This window comes from Oncorhynchus gorbuscha, linkage group LG07 (genome assembly GCF_021184085.1).
Source record: "Oncorhynchus gorbuscha isolate QuinsamMale2020 ecotype Even-year linkage group LG07, OgorEven_v1.0, whole genome shotgun sequence".
Taxonomy (NCBI): domain Eukaryota; kingdom Metazoa; phylum Chordata; class Actinopteri; order Salmoniformes; family Salmonidae; genus Oncorhynchus; species Oncorhynchus gorbuscha.
The window spans coordinates 866303-891851 of record NC_060179.1 but is presented as its reverse complement, the minus strand read 5'-3'; the positions used below and the strand labels follow the sequence as shown (position 1 = coordinate 891851).

Below are 25549 nucleotides of genomic sequence, written 5' to 3'. Positions count from 1 at the left end.
GAGGGCTCTGTAGGCAACGTCTGGTGAGGACAGGAGAGATACAGGGCTCTGCGGGAGACGTCTGAAGAGGAGGGAAAGAGAGAGGGGAGAGGAGGATGAGAAGGGAGGAGAGAGGGCTCTGTAGGCAACGTCTGGTGAGGACAGGAGAGATACAGGGCTCTGCGGGAGACGTCTGAAGAGGAGGGAAAGAGAGAGGGGAGAGGAGGATGAGGATCAGGAGAAGAGAGAGACAGGGCTCTGCAGGAGACGTCTGAAGATGGGGGGAGAGAGGAGGATGACGATAGAGGAGGGGAGGAGAGAGAAGGGTAGGGGAGAGGAGGATGAGGATCAGGAGAAGAGAGAGACAGGGCTCTGCAGGAGACGTCTGGCACCATATACCTCTGTTAGGACAGAGAGGAAAACTTTCAGAGAGAACTCACTGTACACAGAACACCTAGAACCTTTTGTAGAGAACTAATTCCACACAGAACACCTAGAACCTTCTGTCAGACAGAAATCATTTCACATATAACCTTATGTAGAGAACTCCTTCCACACAGACCAACTAGGGGAGGAGTTTAGGCCCCAGAATCAACCCAGTAAATAGCTAGTTAATATGAGAAGGGGTCATTAATCTCACCAATAACTAGTTTGTCGGAGGAGGTGTTAATCTGACCAATGTTACATTGTGCTACAAGCATGGTCTTATTAAAAGGTGTGGCTTTGTGGTAAGCAGAATGAAAACAATGAAACGACAGATGTAATGTATGTTGTCATTTTTACAAGTCCCTCTGAACTCTCAACGGCCAGGGCAGAGGTGAACTATTCCACACATTAAAAACATTTCCACATGGTAGGTGTATATGCATTTATACTGTTTATGTTACAAGAAGCCTCTGTATGATCCTTCACCTCTTCAGACTGCAGAATCCACACAGAGACCAGAGCCGAGTAAAGATGCCTTGGTCTTCAGACTGCAGAATCCACACAGAGACCAGAGCCGAGTTAAGATGCCTTGGTCTTTAGACTGCAGAATCCACACAGAGACCAGAGCCGAGTTAAGCTGCCTTGGTCTTCAGACTGCAGAATCCACACAGAGACCAGAGCCGAGTTAAGATGCCTTGGTCTTTAGACTGCAGAATCCACACAGAGACCAGAGCCGAGTTAAGATGCCTTGGTCTTCAGACTGCAGAATCCACACAGAGAGACCAGAGTCTTTAGACTGCAGTTAAAGATGCCTTGGTCTTTAGACTGCAGAATCCACACAGAGACCAGAGCCGAGTTAAGATGCCTTGGTCTTTAGACTGCAGAATCCACACAGAGACCAGAGCCGAGTAAAGATGCCTTGGTCTTTAGACTGCAGAATCCACACAGAGACCAGAGCCGAGTAAAGATGCCTTGGTCTTCAGACTGCAGAATCCACACAGAGACCAGAGCCGAGTAAAGATGCCTTGGTCTTTAGACTGAGATGTGGTTATATGAAGGAATCCTCCTTCCATCCATGTCTCGCTCTGCTCCTGTAAATCCCCCTCCTCTCATAGATAGTCTGAGTACTTCAGGGGGTCCGGGGAGGGGGGGGGGGGTTGGCTGACTGGATGCTAGCAGTCTGTAAGCAGAATGTTGTAGAGTAGATGGATGCTAGCGGTCTGTTGGCAGAGTGTTGTAGAGTAGATGGATGCTAGCAGTCTGTTAGCAGAGTGTTGTAGAGTAGATGGATGCTAGCCATCTGTTAGCAGAGCGTTGTGGAGTAGATCGATGCTAGCAGTCTGGTCTGTTAGCAGAGTGTTGTGGAGTAGATGGATGCTAGCAGTCTGTTAGCAGAGCGTTGTAGAGTAGATGGATGCTAACAGTCTGTTAGCAGAGTGTTGTGGAGTAGATGGATGCTAGCGGTCTGTTAGCAGAGCGTTGTAGAGTAGATGGATGCTAGCGGTCTGTTAGCAGAGTGTTGTAGAGTAGATGGATGCTAGCAGTCTGTTAGCAGAGTGTTGTAGAGTAGATGGATGCTAGCAGTCTGTTAGCAGAGTGTTGTAGAGTAGATGGATGCTAGCAGTCTGGTCTGTTAGCAGAGTGTTGTAGATGGATGCTAGCAGTCTGTTAGCAGAGTGTTGTAGAGTAGATGGATGCTAGCAGTCTGTTAGCAGAGCGTTGTAGAGTAGATGGATGATAGCGGTCTGGTCTGTTAGCAGAGCGGAGTGCGTTAGCTAGATGTTGGAGCCCATCCTGCCAGAGAAGAAGGGTGGAAAAGGGGGAGGTGGGGGGCGGGGGTGTGGGGCAGCCCCCCAGGGAGTGGATCAGGGGGAGGGAGAGGGGCGTGGCATGGTGGTGCATTGCCCCCGGGAGCACCGCCCCTAAAACCACCTGACCAATCGCAGCAGGGTCCGCAGAAACAGTTGGGGAGGGGGGGTCGATGCCCAGCGAGTCGTTGTTGTCAGTTACCATGGGGTTGCTGACCCGGATGCACTTCTCCTTGTGTGCTTTGAGCATGTTGGAGAAACGGAACCTCTGACCACACACCTCGCAAGGGTACGGCTTCTCCCCCGTATGGGTCCGGCGGTGACGCTTCATGTTGGGACGACTGGTGAAACTCTTCCCACAGATCTCACAGATATACGGCTTCTCTCCTAGGAAGGAGGGAGACACACATTATGGACTAGCACAACAAAGACAAAAAATCACTACAATTAGACACTAAGTTGAAGCTGACGGAAATACAGGTCAACACAACCACATATCACAAAAGACAGCTTGCTAGTGCTAACAGTCAGTATCTGGATAATATGTGTGAAATGCTTGATAATGTTTGTGATATCAACAGAGATGTATATTTTCTGGGTGATTTAAATATTGACTGGCTTTCATCAAGCTGCCCACTCAACGAAAAATCTTCCAACTGTAGCCAGTTCCTGCAACCTGGTTCAGGATGTCAGTCAACCTACCAGGGTAGTTACAAACAACATAATAACGACATCATCCACGTATTGATCACATCTTTACTAATGCTAAAGAAATCTGCCCTAAAGAATGTGGTGACCTGAGGTTTGGATGTAACCCTCACTCCTGCTGAGCACACCAAGACAGTCGTGAAGAGGGCACGACAAAACCTATTCCCCCTCAGGAGACTGAAAAGATTTGGCATTGGTCCTCAGCTCCTCAAAAGGGTCTACAGCTGCAACATCGAGAGCACTCTGACAGGTTGCATAACCGCCTGGTATGGCAATTGCTCGGACTCCGACCGTAAGGCACTTCAGAGGGTATTGCGTACAGCCCAGTACATCACTGGGGCCAAGCTTCCTGCCATCCAGGACCTCTATACCAGGCGATGTCAGAGGAAGGCCCTAAAAATGGTCAATTACACCAGCCACCCTAGTCATAGACTGTTCTCTCTGCTACCACACGGCAAGCAAGTCTAGGTCTGAGAGGCTCCAGAACAGCTCCAGAACAGCCATAAGACTCCTGAACAGCTAATCAAACGGCTACCCAGACTATTTGCATTGCCCCCCCCAACCTCCCCTGTATTTCTCCCCGCTATTGTTATTTAATGCTGCTCTTCAAATCAAATTTTATTTGTCACATACACATAGTTAGCAGATGTTAATGCGAGTGTAGCGAAATGCTTGTGCTTCTAGTTCCGACAATGCAGTGATAACCAACAAGTAATCTAACTAACAATTCCAAAACTACTGTCTTATACACAGTGTAAGGGGATAAGGAACATGTACATAAGGATATATGAATGAGTGATGGTACAGAGCAGCATACAGTAGATGGTATCGAGTACAGTATATACATATGAGATGAGTGTGTAGACAAAGTAAACAAAGTGGCATAGTTAAAGTGGCTAGTGATACATGTGTTACATAAGGATGCAGTCGATGATGTAGAGTACAGTATATACATATGCATATGAGATGAATAATGTAGGGTAAGTAACATTATATAAGGTAGCATTGTTTAAAGTGGCTAGTGATATATTTACATCATTTCCCATCAATTCCCATTATTAAAATGGCTGGAGTTGGGTCAGTGTCAATGACAGTGTGTTGGCAGCAGCCACTCAATGTTAGTGGTGGCTGTTTAACAGTCTGATGGCCATGAGATAGAAGCTGTTTTTCAGTCTCTCAGTCCCAGCTTTGATGCACCTGTACTGACCTCGCCTTCTGGATGATAGCGGGGTGAACAGGCAGTGGTTCGGGTGGTTGATGTCCTTGATGATCTTTATGGCCTTCCTGTAACAACGGGTGGTGTAGGTGTCCTGGAGGGCAGGTAGTTTGCCCCCGGTGATGCGTTGTGCAGTCCTCACTACCCTCTGGAGAGCCTTACGGTTGAGGGCGGAGCAGTTGCCGTACCAGGCGGTGATACAGCCCGCCAGGATGCTCTCGATTGTGCATCTGTAGAAGTTTGTGAGTGCTTTTGGTGACAAGCCGAATTTCTTCAGCCTCCTGAGGTTGAATAGGCGCTGCTGCGCCTTCTTCACGACGCTGTCAGTGTGAGTGGACCAATTCAGTTTGTCTGTGATGTGTATGCCGAGGAACTTAAAACTAGCTACCCTCTCCACTACTGTTCCATCGATGTGGATAGGGGGGTGTTCCCTCTGCTGTTTCCTGAAGTCCACAATCATCTCCTTAGTTTTGTTGACGTTGAGTGTGAGGTTATTTTCCTGACACCACACTCCGAGGGCCCTCACCTCCTCCCTGTAGGCCGTCTCGTCGTTGTTGGTAATCAAGCCTACCACTGTTGTGTCGTCCGCAAACTTGATGATTGAGGAGATACAGGAGAGGGCTCAGAACGCACCCTTGTGGGGCCCTCGTGTTGAGGATCAGCTGGGAGGAGATGTTGCCTACCCTCACCACCTGGGGGCGGCCCGTCAGGAAGTCCAGTACCCAGTTGCACAGGGCGGGGTCGAGACCCAGGGTCTCGAGCTTGATGACGAGCTTGGAGGGTACTATGGTGTTGAATGCCGAGCTGTAGTCGATGAACAGCATTCTCACATAGGTATTCCTCTTGTCCAGGTGGGTTAGGGCATTGTGCAGTGTGGTTGAGATTGCATCGTCTGTGGACCTATTTGGGCGGTAAGCAAATTGGAGTGGGTCTAGGGTGTCAGGTAGGGTGGAGGTGATATGGTCCTTGACTAGTCTCTCAAAGCACTTCATGATGACGGAAGTGAGTGCTACGGGGCGGTAGTCGTTTAGCTCAGTTACCTTAGCTTTCTTGGGAACAGGAACAATGGTGGCCCTCTTGAAGCATGTGGGAACAGCAGACTGGTATAGGGATTGATTGAATATGTCCGTAAACACACCGGCCAGCTGGTCTGCGCATGCTCTGAGGGCGCGGCTGGGGATGCCGTCTGGGCCTGCAGCCTTGCGAGGGTTAACACGTTTAAATGTCTTACTCACCTCGGCTGCAGTGAAGGAGAGACTGCATGTTTCCGTTGCAGGCCGTGTCAGTGGCACTGTATTGTCCTCAAAGCGGGCAAAAAGTTATTTAGTCTGCCTGGGAGCAAGACATCCTGGTCCGTGACTGGGCTGGATTTCATCTTGTAGTCCGTGATTGACTGTAGACCCTGCCACATGCCTCTTGTGTCTGAGCCATTGAATTGAGATTCCACTTTGTCTCTGTACTGACGCTTAGCTTGTTTGATAGCCTTACGGAGGGAATAGCTGCACTGTTTGTATTCAGTCATGTTGCCAGACACCTTGCCCTGATTAAAAGCAGTGGTTCGCGCTTTCAGTTTCACGCGAATGCTCCCATCAATCCACGGTTTCTGGTTAGGGAATGTTTTTATCGTTGCTATGGGAACGACATCTTCGACGCACGTTCTAATGAACTCGCACACCGAATCAGCGTATTCGTCAATATTGTTATCTGACGCAATACGAAACATGTCCCAGTCCACGTGATGGAAGCAGTCTTGGAGTGTAGAGTCAGCTTGGTCTGACCAGCGTTGGACAGACCTCAGCGTGGGAGCCTCTTGTTTTAATTTCTGTCTGTAGGCAGGGATCAGCAAAATGGAGTCGTGGTCAGCTTTTCCGAAAGGGGGGCGGGGCAGGGCCTTATATGCGTCGCGGAAGTTAGAGTAACAATGATCCAAGGTTTTACCACCCCTGGTTGCGCAATCGATATGCTGATAAAATTTAGGGAGTCTTGTTTTCAGATTGGCTTTGTTAAAATCCCCAGCTACAATGAATGCAGCCTCCGGATAAATGTTTTCCAGTTTGCAAAGAGTTAAATAAAGTTCGTTCAGAGCCATCGATGTGTCTGCTTGGGGGGGATATATACGGCTGTGATTATAATCGAAGAGAATTCTCTTGGAAGATAATGCGGTCTACATTTGATTGTGAGGAATTCTAAATCAGGTGAACAGAAGGATTTGAGTTCCTGTATGTTTCCTTCATCACACCATGTCCCATTAGTCATGAGGCATACGCCCCCGCCACTCTTCTTACCAGATAGATGTTTGTTTCTGTCGGCGCGATGCGTGGAGAAACCCGTTGGCTGCACCGCCCTGGATAGCGTTTTCCCAGTAAGCCATGTTTCCGTAAAGCAGAGAACGTTGCAGTCTCTGATGTCCCTCTGGAATGCCACCCTTTCTCGGATTTCATCAACCTTGTTGTCGAGAGACTGGACATTGGCAAGAAGAATACTGGGAAGTGGTGCGCGATGTGCCCTTTTTCGGAGTCTGACCAGAACACCGCCGCGTTTCCCTCTTTTTCGGAGTCGTTTCCTTGGGTCGCTGCATGCGATCCATTCCGTTGTCCTGTTTGTAAGGCAGAACACAGGATCCGCGTCGCGGAAAACATATTCTTGGTCGTACTGATGGTGAGTTGACGCTGATCTTATATTCAGTAGTTCTTCTCGACTGTATGTAATGAAACCTAAGATGACCTGGGGTACTAATGTAAGAAATAACACGTAAAAAAACAAAAAACTGCATAGTTTCCTAGGAACGCGAAGCGAGGCGGCCATCTCAGTCGGCGCCGGAAGTAGTAAGTTGTTATTCTTATCGCTCACTTTGTTTATATATATTTTAATTTAACTGCATTGTTGTTTAAGGGCTTGAAAGTAAGCATTTCACTGTAAGGTCTACTACACCTGTTGTATTCGGAGGTCTATACAGCTGATTCTGGATCAGAGGGAGCAGGAAGCCATAAAGGCAGGAAGTCGTTGTGAAAGTAAAACAGGACCTTCGCCTTCCACACCAGCATCAGGGGGAATTACCAGAACGGAGGCCGAGAGAAGTGTGATTAAACATGAACCCTCCTCCTTCTTTGACGTCCTTCTGGATGATAACTTGAGCAACAAGGACTGGGGGTTTGGGGAGGTGGTGTCCAGTATGGACCAGATGTAACCGGTTCTGAGGGAGGAGTTGTGTAGGGGAATATGACAGGGGTCTAGGATCAGTTTGTTATGTCTAGAGTATTTCTCCTGTCTTATCCGGTGTCTTGTGTGAAATGAAGTATGCTCTCTCTAATTCTTTCCCTCTCTCTCCCGGAGGACCTGAGCCCTGGGACCAAGTCTTAGGACTATCTGGCATGATGACTCCTTGTTGTCCCCAGTCCACCTGGTCGTGCTGCTGCTCCAGTTTCAACTGTTCTGCCTGCGGCTATGGAACCCTGACCTGTTCACCGGGCGTGCTACCTGTCCCAGACCTGCTGTTTTCAACTCTCTCTCTACCGCACCTGCTGTCTCTAACTCTGAATGATCGACTATGAAAAGCAAACTGACATTTACTCCTGAGGTGCTGACCTATTGCACCCTCTACAACCACTGTGATTATTATTATTTGACCCTGCTGGTCATCGATGAACGTTTGAACATCTTGGCCATGTTCTATAATATCCACCCGGCACAGCCAGAAGAGGACTGGTCACCCCACATAGCCGGGTTCCTCTCTAGGTTTCTTCCTAGGTTCCGGCCTTTCTAGGGAGTTTTTCCTAGCCACCGTGCTTCTACACCTGCATTGCTTGCAGTTTGAGGTTTTAGGCTGGGTTTCTGTACAGCACTTTGTGACATCGGCTGATGGAAAAAGGCCTTTATTGAATTGAACCCTGCCACAGGGTTCAATTCTCGGGCTTCTTTTCTCTGTATATATCAATGATGTTGCTCTTGCTGCGGGCGATTCCCTGATCCACCTCTACGCAGACGACACCACTCTATATACTTCCGGCCCGTCATTGGACACTGTGCTATCAAACCTCCAAACGAGCTTCAATGCCATACAGCACTCCTTCCGTGGCCTCCAACTGCTCTTAAACGCGAGTAAAACCAAATGCATGCTTTTCAACCGATCGCTGCCTGCACCCGCATGCCCGACTAGCATCACCACCCTGGATGGTTCCGACCTTGAATATGTGGACATCTATAAGTACCTAGGTGTCTGGCTAGACTGCAAACTCTCCTTCCAGACTCACATCAAACATCTCCAATCGAAAATCAAATCAAGAGTCGGCTTTCTATTTCGTAAACAAAGCCTCCTTCACTCACGCTGCCAAGCTTACCCTAGTAAAACTGACTATCCTACCGATCCTCGACTTTGGCGATGTCATCTACAAAATGGCTTCCAACACTCTACTCAGCAAACTGGATGCAGTCCATCACAGTGCCATCCGTTTTGTCACTAAAGCACCTTATACCACCCACCACTGCGACTTGTATGCTCTAGTCGGCTGGCCCTCACTACATATTCGTCGCCAGACCCACTGGCTCCAGGTCATCTACAAGTCCATGCTAGGTAAAGCTCCACCTTATCTCAGTTCACTGGTCACGATGGCAACACCCATCTGTAGCACGCGCTCCAGCAGGTGTATCTCACTGATCATCCCTAAAGCCAACACCTCATTTGGCCGCCTTTCGTTCCAGTACTCTGCTGCCTGTGACTGGAACGAATTGCAAAAATCGCTGAAGTTGGAGACTTTTATCTCCCTCACTAACTTCAAACATCAGCTATCCGAGCAGCTAACCGATCGCTGCAGCTGTACATAGTCTATAGGTAAATAGCCCACCCATTTTCACCTACCTCATTCCCATACTGTTTTTATACTGTTTTTATTTACTTACTTTTCTGCTCTTTTGCACACCAATATCTCTACCTGTACATGACCATCTGATCATTTATCACTCCAGTGTTAATCTGCAAAATTGTATTATTCGCCTACCTCCTCATGCCTTTTGCACACATTATATATAGACTGCCCATTTTTTCTACTGTGTTATTGACTTGCTAATTGTTTACTCCATGTGTAACTCTGTGTTGTCTGTTCACACTGCTATGCTTTATCTTGGCCAGGTCGCAGTTGCAAATGAGAACTTGTTCTCAACTAGCCTACCTGGTTAAATAAAGGTGAAATAAAAAAAATATAAAAATATATAAATACATTTGACTGATTGATTCATTGACAGTATATAAGTAATTGTTTAACAGTCATTTTGCTTAGAGGAGCTTTTGGTTATTATTTTTGCGGTTTTGGCTTGTTTTTTTCATTCAACTTTTGGAACATTGGTGTTGAAGTCTGTTACATCTTCTGAATTATTCTAAGACATCAGAGGCTCTTTACCCACAGAGGGACATATCTTTCCTATTCTTCTTTAGGAGGAACACATTTCCTCTAGAAGAGACAGTAAAGTGTAAAGGGCTTTGCTTGAATAACAAAAAGAAAGTGGATTTCTCCCAGAACAATCTTGTTGACCCTAACCAGTCAGGCTGACTGAACTAGAGGGTTCCTCTGTCTTTCTACCAATGGGAAACGTAGAAATGTTTTAGGATGTTACGCTAAGGCTGACACGGTATCGATACCTTCTTGTTTTTGTAGGACACTAGGTCCCATTACGTTGAGTAACTCCAGGTCCACAGATGAAGGGTGGGTGATGCGTCCACAGATGAAGGGTGGGTGATGCGTCCACAGATGAAGGGTGGGTGATGCGTCCACAGATGAAGGGTGGGTGATGCGTACCCGTAGGTATCAAACTAATATTTATTTAATGATAACCGTTGCCGAGGGGAAACAGTATACTCTAGAGCCTGATGAACTATGGGTCGCCCTACCCCCGAGCTAGACATCTCGCTGAGTGGTTTTTTAATAAAGGTTTCTCCCACCACAGCTGTCGGCTGCAGTGTGTAAAACCAGTGGTGCGGTTGGTACCAGCGGGTCACTAGAATTGGGACCGGGCTGGAACAGCAACATCCGTAGGTAATAGGCCTGAAGCTGGGGTAACCTTGGCTAGCTCATTCACCTCAAGGGAGAGGCATGAGTCAGGCAAGACAAGCAGTATCCAGATCCATAGGATGCAGTGATTATAATATCAGACCTATCATATCTAGAAAACCAAAGTTCTAAAGGCTGGGCCTAATGTATCAAATACATTTTTTTATGAAGCCCTTTTTAACCCAGCCTAAAACAGCAAGCGTATAAAAAAAAAACAGCAAGCGTATAAAAGGTGTTGTAGTGATTCCTGTAAAGAATATTTCCTGGTCTGTAATGAGGAGCAACCAGACACCATACTTGACACATTTATGAAATTGCTTCTTGAAGTTACTAATAAGCATAAACCCATTAAGAAAATGCCCGTGATTTTATTTTTTAAATCCCCTTGGATTAAAGAGGAATTGAAACATGTTTGAGAGGGATGAGGCAAAAGGAATGGCAAATAAGGCTACACAGCTGATCGTCATACATACTGCAAATTGAGAAATCATGTGACTTAAGCAAAAAGAAGAAACCCTTTGAAACAAAGATAAATTACAAAGAGAATGACAGTAAAAAGCTCTAACAGATCCTCCTCTCCACCCGTCAATGAAACCTTGGGCAAACAAAGCGGCTCCATCATTCATTGAATCAGATGGCTCATTCGTCACAAAATGATTTTTTCATTGGCAAGACAAGCAAATTTAGGCACAAAATGCCAACAACTAATTCTGAACCAACACATCCATGCATAACTGACCGGATTATGAAAGACAACCATTGTAAAGTGAGTGTGGAAGAGGTCTATCAGAAATGACATGCCACCGGGGTCTGACAGCTTGGAAGATAGCAGACTATATTGCCACTCCTATTTGGAGGGAATCAAAAGTAATTCCCAAGAATAGCAAAGCACCCTTGATGCTGACTCAAACAGCAGACTAATCACTGTTACCAACAATTAGTAAATATTATTATTATATATTTTTTTATCAAATTAATAGATTTTCAGCACAGTTATAGGGAAGGATATTCAACATGTGTGACACTTAAAACAATTGACTGATGATTGGCTGAGAAAAATGTATAATAGAAAGATGTGGGAGCATCTTGTTAGACTGCAACTTTTCACATTATCAGAGATTGTGGGAGCATCTTGTTAGACTGCAACTTTTCACATTATCAGAGATTGACTTCATTACTACTTGTATTTGTGAGAAGTATTGACATGTTGAATGCATGAAGCTGTCTGTTTAAACTACTAGCACACAGCTCAGACACCCATGCATACACCACAAGACAAGCCACCAGAGCTCTCTTCACGGTCTCCCAGTCCAGAACATACCGGGGGGGGGGGGGTTAAGGTGAGGTTGAGGTGAGGGATTAATTAAGATGCTTTCAGAAGATGGGCAGGGACTCTGATGTCCTAACTGCAGGGGTGTGAGAACCGAGAAGAGTTTGGACTGGGCCGAGCAGGACCTGCCCTCCCGTAGGGGGCCAAGAGACCAGAGGTGGCAGAACTGAGTGGGGTGTTGGGTTTGAGCATAGCCTGAAGGTAGGGAGGGACAGTTCCTCTTGGTGTGCGGAAGAGCGGGGTGACGTTGGAGAACTTGGGAAGGTTGAAAACCAGGAGGGCTGCAGCGTTCTGGATAAGTTGCTCAGGTTTGATGGCACAAGCGGGGAGCCCTGACAACAGCGAGTTGCAGTAGTCCAGACGGGAGAGGACAAGTGCCTAGATTAGGACCTGCACCGCTTCCTGTGTGAGGTATGGTCCTACTCTACGGATGTTCCTCTTCCTGTGTGAGGTAGGGTCGTACTTTACGGATGTTGTAGAGTATGAATCTGCAGGAGTGGGTCACTGCTTTGATGTTTGCAGAGAACAGGGTGTTGTCCAGGGTCACGCCAAGGTTCTTTGTACTCTGAGAGAGCAACACTGTGCCCATCCCTGAGAGGGTGGAGAGGAGGATCTGATAGAGCCTGAGACTCCCAGTCCTGAGAGGGTGGAGAGGAGGATCTGATAGAGTCTGAGACACCCAGCCCTGAGAGGGGGTTGAGGAGGATCTGATAGAGCCTGAGACACCCAGCTCTGAGAGGAGGATCTGATAGAGCCTGAGACGCCCAGCCCTGAGAGGGTGGAGAGGAGGATCTGATAGAGCCTCAGACTCCCAGTCCTGAGAGGGTGGAGAGGAGGATCTGATAGAGCCTGAGACACCCAGCCTTGAGAGGGTGGAGAGGAGGATCTGATAGAGCCTGAGACTCCCAGTCCTGAGAGGGTGGAGAGGAGGACATGATAGAGCCTGAGACGCCCAGCCCTGAGAGGGTGGAGAGGAGGATCTGATAGAGCCTGAGACGCCCAGCCCTGAGAGGGTGGAGAGGAGGATCTGATAGAGCCTGAGACACCCAGCCCTGAGAGGGTGGAGAGGAGGATCTGATAGAGCCTGAGACACCCAGCCCTGAGAGGGTGGAGAGGAGGATCTGATAGAGCCTGAGACTCCCAGTCCTGAGAGGGTGGAGAGGAGGATCTGATAGAGCCTGAGACGCCCAGCCCTGAGAGGGTGGAGAGGAGGATCTGATAGAGCCTGAGACACCCAGCCCTGAGAGGGTGGAGAGGAGGATCTGATAGAGCCTGAGACACCCAGCCCTGAGAGGGTGGAGAGGAGGACCTGATGGTTCACGGTGTCTAAGGCAGCGGATAGATCTAGGAGGATGAGAACAGAGAAAGAAAAGGAGGGACACAGGTCTATAGTTTGACATCAGATGAGTTCACGCAGCCAGGGAAGAGTTGATGGGAGAAAAAGAGGAGGCCTCCAGAGATGGCCTGGAGAACAGAGAGGATGGGGTCAACCTGGCAGGTTGTTGTATGGCCAGACCTCACTAGTTGCAGGACTTCATCCGGAGAGAGGGGAGAAAGAGGTGGTGTAGAGTCCACTGGTCCCAATAGGCTAAGTGAATGAGGAGCGGATGTCATCAACCTCACTCAGCCACGGAGCAGGAGGGGAGGGCCGAGCTGGCCAGGAGGAAAGGAGTTGAGTCAAAGAGGCAAAAATCAGGAGACAGGAGGGAGAAGAATTTATCAGAGGGCAGAGATCATAGGATAGAGTAGTGGGAGAGCGAGCAAAGATTGCGACGGCGCTTGACCATCTGGTTAGGGGCTAAGGGTTGGAGAAAAGGAAACAAAGTAGTTATTTAACTAGGCAAGTCAGTTAAGAACAAATTCTTATTTACTATGACTGCCTACTGTGCCCAAATGTGCGCCGCCCTATTGGAATCCCAATCACAGCTGGATGTGATACAGCCTGGATTCGAACCAGGGACTGTTGTGACACCTCTTGCACTGAGATGCAGTGCTTAGACCGCTGCACCACTCAGGAGCCTGGGGGGGGGGGGGGGGGGGGGGGTGCAGTTAGATTAGTAGACCTCTAGTAAAGAGAAAGTCCTTGTGAGTTGGAGGCTTCTGGGAAAGGGTGAGGTCAGGTACAAAGAAACTTAGCAAAGGCAGACATCAGGAGGTGCGCCATGGTCACCTCTCCAAGGTGTCAAGGTCATTGAGGAACTCTCCAAGGGCACCTGGTGAGAGATAGATGACAATAATGTTAAGTTTGAGTGGACAAGTGACAGTATGTCACAGCCAGAAAAGAGGTCATCTCTACTTAGGAGAAATGAGTAGCCCTGTGCCATCACCGTGACAACCAGATGCTCTCAGACTATGAGAGAAACATAGTGAGATGAAGAGAGAGCAGCTGAAGTAGCAGTGTTCTCTGGGGTGATCCATGTCTCCATCAGGGCCAAAAAGTCAAAGTTCTGAAGGGCAGTTCCCAAAAGGGTTGTGGCACCAGGGGTGAACTAAATTAGAAGAGTTGCAGCCAAGGGGTGGGGAGCATCTGTAAAGCCTACAGGGAGACGAGTGAACAGGTTTAGAAAACACACAGAGTTGACAAAGCTACAAAAGAGCAAAATGAGATCATCAGAAAATAACTAGGTAAGATACTCAAGTGAGAGAGTGGTGTGGAACCTTCCTCGAAGACGGTCTTAGTTTTACTGACACGACAACCGCTTACACGACCACTGCTGAGAAACCAGGGGAGACTGAAGTACTAAAAATAATTCCTAATTGTCTAGCAGAGGTGGAGAGCACACCTCCCTGTACTAATTACTGATTGCCTAGGAGAGGTGGAGAGCACATCTCCCTGTACTAATTACTGATTGCCTAGGAGAGGTGGAGAGCACACCTCCCTGTACTAATTACTGATTGCCTAGGAGAGCTGGAGAGCACACCTCCCTGTACTAATTACTGATTGCCTAGGAGAGGTGGAGAGCACACCTCCCTGTACTAATTACTGATTGCCTAGGAGGTGGAGAGTGGATTGTCTAGCAAAGTGTGGAGAGCACCTCCCTGTACTAATTACTGATTGCTAGAGAGGTGGAGAGCACACCTCCCTGTACTAATTACTGATTGTCTAGCAGAGGTGGAGAGCACACCTCCCAGTACTAATTACTGATTGCCTAGGAGAGGTGGTTTGCAGAGAACAGGGTGTTGTCCAGGGTCACGCCAAGGTTCTTTGTACTCTGAGAGCACACCTCCCTGTACTAATTACTGATTGCCTAGAGAGGTGGAGAGCACACCTCCCTGTACTAATTACTGATTGCCTAGGAGAGGTGGAGAGCACACCTCCCTGTACTAATTACTGATTGCCTAGGAGAGGTGGAGAGCACACCTCCCTGTACTAATTACTGATTGCCTAGGAGAGGTGGAGAGCACACCTCCCTGTACTAATTACTGATTGCCTAGGAGAGGTGGAGAGCACACCTCCCTGTACTAATTACTGATTGCCTAGGAGAGGTGGAGAGCACACCTCCCTGTACTAATTACTGATTGCCTAGGAGAGGTGGAGAGCACACCTCCCTGTACTAATTACTGATTGCCTAGGAGAGGTGGAGAGCACACCTCCCTGTACTAATTACTGATTGCCTAGGAGAGGTGGAGAGACCTCCCTGTACTAATTACTGATTGCCTAGGAGAGGTGGAGAGCACACCTCCCTGTACTAATTACTGATTGCCTAGGAGAGGTGGAGAGCACACCTCCCTGTACTAATTACTGATTGCCTAGGAGAGGTGGAGAGCACACCTCCCTGTACTAATTACTGATTGCCTAGGAGAGGTGGAGAGCACACCTCCCTGTACTAATTACTGATTGCCTAGGAGAGGTGGAGAGCACTGACCTCCCTGTACTAATTACTGATTGCCTAGGAGAGGTGGAGAGCACACCTCCCTGTACTAATTACTGATTGCCTGATTGCCTAGGAGAGGTGGAGAGCACACCTCCCTGTACTAATTACTGATTGCCTAGGAGAGGTGGAGAGCACACCTCCCTGTACTAATTACTGATTGCCTAGGAGAGGTGGAGAGCACACCTCCCTGTACTAATTACTGATTGCCTAGGAGAGGTGGAGAGCACACCTCCCTGTACTAATTACTGATTGCCTAGGAGAGGTGGAGAGCACACCTCCCTGTACTAATTACTGATTGCCTAGGAGAGGTGGAGAGCACACCTCCCTGTACTAATTACTGATTGCCTAGGAGAGGTGGAGAGCACACCTCCCTGTACTAATTACTGATTGCCTAGGTGGAGAGGTGGACTGAGCACACCTCCCTGTACTAATTACTGATTGCCTAGAGAGGTGGAGAGCACACCTCCCTGTACTAATTACTGATTGCCTAGGAGAGGTGGAGAGCACACCTCCCTGTACTAATTACTGATTGCCTAGGAGAGGTGGAGAGCACAGTACTAATTACTGATTGCCTCCCTGTACTAATTACTGATTGCCTAGGAGAGGTGGAGAGCACACCTCCCTGTACTAATTACTGATTGCCTAGGAGAGGTGGAGAGCACACCTCCCTGTACTAATTACTGATTGCCTAGGAGAGGTGGAGAGCACACCTCCCTGTACTAATTACTGATTGCCTAGGAGAGGTGGAGAGCACACCTCCCTGTACTAATTACTGATTGCCTAGGAGAGGTGGAGAGCACACCTCCCTGTACTAATTACTGATTGCCTAGGAGAGGTGGAGAGCACACCTCCCTGTACTAATTACTGATTGCCTAGGAGAGGTGGAGAGCACACCTCCCTGTACTAATTACTGATTGCCTAGGAGAGGTGGAGCACACCTCCCTGTACACTGATTGCCTAGGAGAGGTGGAGAGCACACCTCCCTGTACTAATTACTGATTGCCTAGGAGAGGTGGAGAGCACACCTCCCTGTACTAATTACTGATTGCCTAGAGAGGTGGAGAGCACACCTCCCTGTACTAATTACTGATTGCCTAGGAGAGGTGGAGAGCACACCTCCCTGTACTAATTACTGATTGCCTAGGAGAGGTGGAGAGCACACCTCCCTGTACTAATTACTGATTGCCTAGGAGAGGTGGAGAGCACACCTCCCTGTACTAATTACTGATTGCCTAGGAGAGGTGGAGAGCACACCTCCCTGTACTAATTACTGATTGCCTAGGAGAGGTGGAGAGCACACCTCCCTGTACTAATTACTGATTGCCTAGGAGAGGTGGAGAGCACACCTCCCTGTACTAATTACTGATTGCCTAGGAGAGGTGGAGAGCACACCTCCCTGTACTAATTACTGATTGCCTAGGAGAGGTGGAGAGCACACCTCCCTGTACTAATTACTGATTGCCTAGGTGGAGGTGGAGAGCACACCTCCCTGTACTAATTACTGATTGCCTAGGAGAGGTGGAGAGCACACCTCCCTGTACTAATTACTGATTGCCTAGGAGAGGTGGAGAGCACACCTCCCTGTACTAATTACTGATTGCCTAGGAGAGGTGGAGAGCACACCTCCTGTACTAATTACTGATTGCCAGGAGAGGTGGAGAGCACACCTCCCTGTACTAATTACTGATTGCCTAGGAGAGGTGGAGAGCACACCTCCCTGTACTAATTACTGATTGCCTAGGAGAGGTGGAGAGCACACCTCCCTGTACTAATTACTGATTGCCTAGGAGAGGTGGAGAGCACACCTCCCTGTACTAATTACTGATTGCCTAGGAGAGGTGGAGAGCACACCTCCCTGTACTAATTACTGATTGCCTAGGAGAGGTGGAGAGCACACCTCCCTGTACTAATTACTGATTGCCTAGAGAGGTGGAGAGCACACCTCCCTGTACTAATTACTGATTGCCTAGGAGAGGTGGAGAGCACACCTCCCTGTACTAATTACTGATTGCCTAGGAGAGGTGGAGAGCACACCTCCCTGTACTAATTACTGATTGCCTAGGAGAGGTGGAGAGCACACCTCCCTGTACTAATTACTGATTGCCTAGGAGAGGTGGAGAGCACACCTCCCTGTACTAATTACTGATTGCCTAGGAGAGATTGTGGAGAGCACACCTCCCTGTACTAATTACTGATTGCCTAGGAGAGGTGGAGAGCACACCTCCCTGTACTAATTACTGATTGCCTAGGAGAGGTGGAGAGCACACCTCCCTGTACTAATTACTGATTGCCTAGGAGAGGTGGAGAGCACACCTCCCTGTACTAATTACTGATTGCCTAGGAGAGGTGGAGAGCACACCTCCCTGTACTAATTACTGATTGCCTAGGAGAGGTGGAGAGCACACCTCCCTGTACTAATTACTGATTGCCTAGGAGAGGTGGAGAGCACACCTCCCTGTACTAATTACTGATTGCCTAGGAGAGGTGGAGAGCACACCTCCCTGTACTAATTACTGATTGCCTAGGAGAGGTGGAGAGCACACCTCCCTGTACTAATTACTGATTGCCTAGGAGAGGTGGAGAGCACACCTCCCTGTACTAATTACTGATTGCCTAGGAGAGGTGGAGAGCACACCTCCCTGTACTAATTACTGATTGCCTAGGAGAGGTGGAGAGCACACCTCCCTGTACTAATTACTGATTGCCTAGGAGAGGTGGAGAGCACACCTCCCTGTACTAATTACTGATTGCCTAGGAGAGGTGGAGAGCACACCTCCCTGTACTAATTACTGATTGCCTAGGAGAGGTGGAGAGCACACCTCCCTGTACTAATTACTGATTGCCTAGGAGAGGTGGAGAGCACACCTCCCTGTACTAATTACTGATTGCCTAGGAGAGGTGGAGAGCACACCTCCCTGTACTAATTACTGATTGCCTAGGAGAGGTGGAGAGCACACCTCCCTGTACTAATTACTGATTGCCTAGGAGAGGTGGAGAGCACACCTCCCTGTACTAATTACTGATTGCCTAGGAGAGGTGGAGAGCACACCTCCCTGTACTAATTACTGATTGCCTAGGAGAGGTGGAGAGCACACCTCCCTGTACTAATTACTGATTGCCTAGGAGAGGTGGAGAGCACACCTCCCTGTACTAATTACTGATTGCCTAGGAGAGGTGGAGAGCACACCTCCCTGTACTAATTACTGATTGCCTAGGAGAGGTGGAGAGCACACCTCCCTGTACTAATTACTGATTGCCTAGGAGAGGTGGAGAGCACACCTCCCTGTACTAATTACTGATTGCCTAGGAGAGGTGGAGAGCACACCTCCCTGTACTAATTACTGATTGCCTGTACTAATTACTGATTGCCTAGAGAGGTGGAGAGCACACCTCCCTGTACTAATTACTGATTGCCTAGGAGAGGTGGAGAGCACACCTCCCTGTACTAATTACTGATTGCCTAGGAGAGGTGGAGAGCACACCTCCCTGTACTAATTACTGATTGCCTAGGAGAGGTGGAGAGCACACCTCCCTGTACTAATTACTGATTGCCTAGGAGAGGTGGAGAGCACACCTCCCTGTACTAATTACTGATTGCCTAGGAGAGGTGAAAACACTTCCCCTCCAATACAGCCTCTGATTACCAACACAACAACAGTAACACATTGCCCTGCCCCTTGATCCTGATTACCAACACAACAACAGTAACACATTGCCCTGCCCCTTGATCCTGATTACCAACACAACAACAGTAACACATTGCCCCGCCCCTTGATCCTGATTACCAACACAACAACAGTAACACATTGCCCCTTGATCCTGATTACCAACACAACAACAGTAACACATTGCCCCTTGATCCTGATTACCAACACAACAACAGTAACACATTGCCCCTTGATCCTGATTACCAACACAACAACAGTAACACATTGCCCCGCTCCTTGATCCTGATTACCAACACAACAACAGTAACACATTGCCCCGCCCCTTGATCCTGATTACCAACACAACAACAGTAACACATTGCCCCGCCCCTTGATCCTGATTACCAACATAACAACAGTAAAACATTGCCCCGCCCCTTGATCCTGATTACCAACATAACAACAGTAACACATTGCCCCGCCCCTTGATCCTGATTACCAACACAACAACAGTAACACATTGCCCCGCCCCTTGATCCTGATTACCAACATAACAACAGTAACACATTGCCCCGCCCCTTGATCCTGATTACCAACATAACAACAGTAAAACATTGCCCCGCTCCTTGATCCTGATTACCAACACAACAACAGTAACACATTGCCCCGCCCCTTGATCCTGATTACCAACACAACAACAGTAACACATTGCCCCGCCCCTTGATCCTGATTACCAACATAACAACAGTAACACATTGCCCCGCTCCTTGATCCTGATTACCAACACAACAACAGTAACACATTGCCCCGCCCCTTGATCCTGATTACCAACACAACAACAGTAACACGTTGCCCCGCTCCTTGATCCTGATTACCAACACAACAACAGTAACACATTGCCCCGCCCCTTGATCCTGATTACCAACACAACAACAGTAACACATTGCCCCGCCCCTTGATCCTGATTACCAACACAACAACAGTAAAACATTGCCCCGCTCCTTGATCCTGATTACCAACACAACAACAGTAACACATTGCCCCGCCCCTTGATCCTGATTACCAACACAACAACAGTAACACATTGCCCCTTGATCCTGATTACCAACACAACAACAGTAACACATTGCCCCGCCCCTTGATCCTGATTACCAACACAACAATATTAACATATTGCCCCGCCCCTTGATCCTGATTACCAACACAACAATAGTAACACATTGCCCCGCCCCTTGATCCTGATTACCAACACAACAACAGTAACACATTGCTCTGCTCCTTAATCCTGATTACCAACACAACAATAGTAACACATTGCTCTGCTCCTTAATCCTGATTACCAACACAACAATAGTAACACATTACCAACACAACAATAGTAACCCTTGATCCTGATTACCAACACAACAACAGTAACACATTGCTCTATAGTGTTATAGTATTTATGTTATAGTGTTATATTGCTCCTTAATCCTGATTACCAACACAACAATAGTAAACACATTGCCCCTTGATCCTGATTACCAACACAACAACAGTAACACATTGCCCCTTGATCCTGATTACCAACACAACAATAGTAACACATTGCCCCTTGATCCTGATTACCAACACAACAACAGTAACACATTGCCCTGCCCCTTGATCCTGATTACCAACACAACAATAGTAACACATTGCCCCTTGATCCTGATTACCAACACAACAACAGTAACACATTGCCCCTTGATCCTGATTACCAACACAACAACAGTAACACATTGCCCCGCCCCTTGATCCTGATTACCAACACAACAACAGTAACACATTGGCCCGCCCCTTGATCCTGATTACCAACACAACAATAGTAACACATTGCCCCGCCCCTTGATCCTGATTACCAACACAACAACAGTAACACATTGCCCTGCCCCTTGATCCTGATTACCAACACAACAATAGTAAGACATTGCTCTGCTCCTTAATCCTGGGTGATGTGTCAACAACTAACTTCAAATTATGATCAGTCAGCAGTTCACACACTAAGTAGGACATTGGGGGAACAGGCAACACTTAAAGTAGATGGTCCTAGCTAGCAAAACACAGTACTAGACCACAGCAGATAAAGACAACAAATTGTACTCATCACCAATGTTCCCTCTCATTTTTTTCGGCACTGTGCAAATTTCCGGTCTGCTGAGCGCAAACTTGAATGTTGTGAAAATTCTGTGCGACTTCCAGTGCGCTTTTATTGTGAACACTAAGGCTGTTCACGCTTTAAGCTATAGTTTCAGACAGCCATCAACTAGGCTACTGTGGCTATTTGATCACAATGTAGGTCTAACAGAGTGGTCTACCATAAAAAAACTATGGAGAAAATGCATCTCATAACATTTTAACATGGAAATAGCTGTTCTATCATTCAGCCTACAGTAACAGCCAATGTGTGGTGTTCAATGTAGGCCTACATTCCATGAGACTTTAGAAATAAACCTGCAGGGCTTTACATAAACCTGTTTATCCACATGTCCTCCAGATAAGGATGTGATTGAAAATGTTGTTTGACAAGAAACCACTTTACAAAATAAAATGCATTATAATTCCCATACCATTATTACAGAGAATCAGACAAATTATGCTCCCCTCTGCCTATTGGCTACTTAGTTTATGCAACAACCCAAAAAATAAAAAATAAAACACTGCCCCTTTAAGCTCTTCATCCAACTCACTTTTCAAAGATGCTTAGAAAAGTCGACATTTTGTGCTCTCGTAGGAAGCAATCACTCCCCCATTGGTGACTACAAATGATCTATAACTGTGCACACGTGGCTACATGCAGCTCTCGCTTCATCTCCAAACAAGTGCATCTACTCACGACCGCTCATACTGTAAACACAGTCCAGTTCAAAGTCAATGACACAAATCCACAGGTCTATTTGCAAAAAAGCCTATTGCAGCTCTGATTGGTTACATCTCACTGGTCTGTGTAGAGTTTAGGCCTGACCTACTGCATCTCTGATTGGTTACATCTCACTGGTCTGTGTAGAGTATAGGCCTGACCTATTGCAGCTCTGATTGGTTACATCTCACTGGTCTGTGTAGAGTTTAGGCCTGACCTACTGCATCTCTATAGTGTTATAGTGTTATGTTATAGTGTTATGTTATAGTGTTATAGTGTTATATTGTTATAGTGTTATGTTATAGTGTTATAGTGTTATATTGTTATAGTGTTATAGTGTTATAGTGTTATATTGTTATAGTGTTATATTGTTATAGTGTTATATTGTTATAGTGTTATATTGTTATAGTGTTATATTGTTATATTGTTATAGTGTTATATTGTTATATTGTTATAGTGTTATATTGTTATATTGTTATAGTGTTATAGTGTTATGTTATAGTGTTATAGTGTTATATTGTTATAGTGTTATAGTGTTATAGTGTGTTATAGTGTTATAGTGTGTTTATATAGTGTTATAGTGTTATGTGTTAGTGTTATAGTGTTATATTGTTATAGTGTTATAGTGTTATAGTGTTATAGTGTTATGTTATATTGTTATAGTGTTATAGTGTTAGTGTTATAGTGTTATATTGTTATAGTGTTATATTGTTATAGTGTGTTATAGTGTTATATTGTTATAGTGTTATATTGTTATAGTGTTATTGTTATAGTGTTATATTGTTATAGTGTTATATTGTTATATTGTTATAGTGTGTTATATTGTTATAGTGTTATAGTGTTTATGTTATAGTGTTATAGTGTTATATTGTTATAGTGTTATATTGTTATAGTGTTATAGTGTTATAGTGTTATGTTATAGTGTTATAGTGTTATAGTGTTATAGTGTTATAGTGTTTAGTGTTATAGTGTTATAGTGTTATAGTGTTATAGTGTTATAGTGTTATAGTGTGTTATAGTGTTATAGTGTTATAGTGTTATAGTGTTATAGTGTTATAGTGTTATAGTGTTATAGTGTTATAGTGTTAGTGTTATAGTGTTATGTTTAGTGTTATAGTGTTATAGTGTTATATGTTATAGTGTTATGTTATAGTGTTATAGTGTTATGTTATAGTGTGTTATAGTGTTATATTGTTATAGTGTTATATTGTTATAGTGTTATAGTGTTATAGTGTTATAGTGTTATAGTGTTTGTTATAGTGTTATAGTGTGTTATAGTGTTATATTGTTATAGTGTTATAGTGTTTATAGTGTTATGTTATATTGTTATAGTGTTATATTTTTATAGTGTTATATTGTGATATTGTTAAAGTGTTATATTGTTATAGTGTTATATTGTTATAGTGTTATGTTATAGTGTTATAGTGTTATGTTATAGTGTTATGTTATAGTGTTATATTGTTATATTGTTATAGTGTTATATTGTTATAGTGTTATATTGTTATAGTGTTATAGTGTTATATTATAGTGTTATAGTGTTATATTGTTATAGTGTTATAGTGTTATAGTGTTATAGTGTTATAGTGTTATAGTGTTATATTGTTATAGTGTTATAGTGTTATAGTGTTATATTATAGTGTTATAGTGTTATATTGTTATAGTGTTATAGTGTTATATGTTATAGTGTTATTGTGTTATGTTATAGTGTTATAGTGTTATAGTGTTATATTGTTATAGTGTTATAGTGTTATAGTGTTATAGTGTTATAGTGTTATAGTGTTATATTGTTATAGTGTTATATTGTTATAGTGTTATATTGTTATATTGTTATAGTGTTATATTGTTATATTGTTATAGTGTTATGTTATAGTGTTATAGTGTTATATTGTTATAGTGTTATGTTATAGTGTTATAGTGTTATATTGTTATAGTGTTATATTGTTATAGTGTTATATTGTTATAGTGTTATAGTGTTATATTGTTATAGTGTTATAGTGTTATATTGTTATAGTGTTATAGTGTTATATTGTTATAGTGTTATATTGTTATATTGTTATAGTGTTATAGTGTTATAGTGTTATAGTGTTATATTGTTATATTGTTATAGTGTTATAGTGTTATGTTATAGTGTTATAGTGTTATAGTGTTATAGTGTTATAGTGTTATAGTGTTATAGTGTTATATTGTTATAGTGTTATAGTGTTATAGTGTTATAGTGTTATAGTGTTATAGTGTTATAGTGTTATGTTATAGTGTTATTGTGTTATGTTATAGTGTTATATTGTTATATTGTTATAGTGTTATAGTGTTATATTGTTATAGTGTTATGTTATAGTGTTATAGTGTTATATTGTTATAGTGTTATAGTGTTATAGTGTTATATTGTTATAGTGTTATAGTGTTATAGTGTTATATTGTTATAGTGTTATATTGTTATAGTGTTATAGTGTTATAGTGTTATGTTATATTGTTATAGTGTTATATTTTTATAGTGTTATATTGTGATATTGTTAAAGTGTTATATTGTTATAGTGTTATATTGTTATAGTGTTTATGTTATAGTGTTATAGTGTTATGTTATAGTGTTATGTTATAGTGTTATATTGTTATAGTGTTATATTGTTATAGTGTTATATTGTTATAGTGTTATATTGTTATAGTGTTATAGTGTTATAGTGTTATATTGTTATAGTGTTATAGTGTTATATTGTTATAGTGTTATATTGTTATAGTGTGTTATAGTGTTATAGTGTTATATTGTTATAGTGTTTATGTTATAGTGTTTATGTTATATTGTTATATAGTGTTATAGTGTTATAGTGTTATATTATAGTGTTATAGTGTTATATTGTTATAGTGTTATAGTGTTATATTGTTATAGTGTTATATTGTTATAGTGTTATATTGTTATAGTGTTATAGTGTTATAGTGTTATGTTATAGTGTTATAGTGTTATGTTATAGTGTTATAGTGTTATAGTGTTATAGTGTTATAGTGTTATAGTGTTATAGTGTTATAGTGTTATAGTGTTATAGTGTTATATTGTTATAGTGTTATAGTGTTATGTTATTGTTATAGTGTTATGTTATAGTGTTATATTGTTATATTGTTATAGTGTTATATTATAGTGTTATAGTGTTATAGTGTTATGTTATAATGTTATAGTGTTATAGTGTTAGTGTTATAGTGTTATAGTGTTATAGTGTTATAGTGTGTTATAGTGTTATAGTGTTATAGTGTTATATTGTTATAGTGTTATATTGTTATATGTTATATTGTTATAGTGTTTATAGTGTTATAGTGTTATAGTGTTATAGTGTTATAGTGTTATATTGTTATAGTGTTATAGTGTTATAGTGTTATATGTTATATTGTTATAGTGTTATATTGTTATAGTGTTATATTGTGATATATGTTAGTGTTATAGTGTTAGTGTTATAGTGTTATAGTGTTATAGTGTTATGTTATAGTGTTATGTTATAGTGTTATAGTGTTATAGTGTTGTTATATTGTTGTTATAGTGTTATAGTGTTATAGTGTTATAGTGTTATATTGTTATAGTGTTATAGTGTTATAGTGTTATAGTGTTTATTGTTATAGTGTTATAGTGTTATAGTGTTATTGTTATAGTGTGTTATAGT

At 44.2% G+C, this 25549-nt stretch overlaps 1 protein-coding gene across 1 annotated transcript in view; it reads right to left on the bottom strand.

Moving 5' to 3' along the window:
* Window positions 1–1218: 1218 nt before the first annotated feature.
* The window catches only part of zbtb47b (zinc finger and BTB domain containing 47b), a 127735-nt gene continuing 103404 nt past the window's right edge, over window positions 1219–25549 (bottom strand). The window contains exon 7 of the mRNA XM_046355390.1: window positions 1219–2600. Within this exon, the coding sequence (XP_046211346.1) occupies window positions 2074–2600 (527 nt within the window). The 3' untranslated portion in view covers window positions 1219–2073. The remainder of the gene's footprint in view (window positions 2601–25549) is intronic.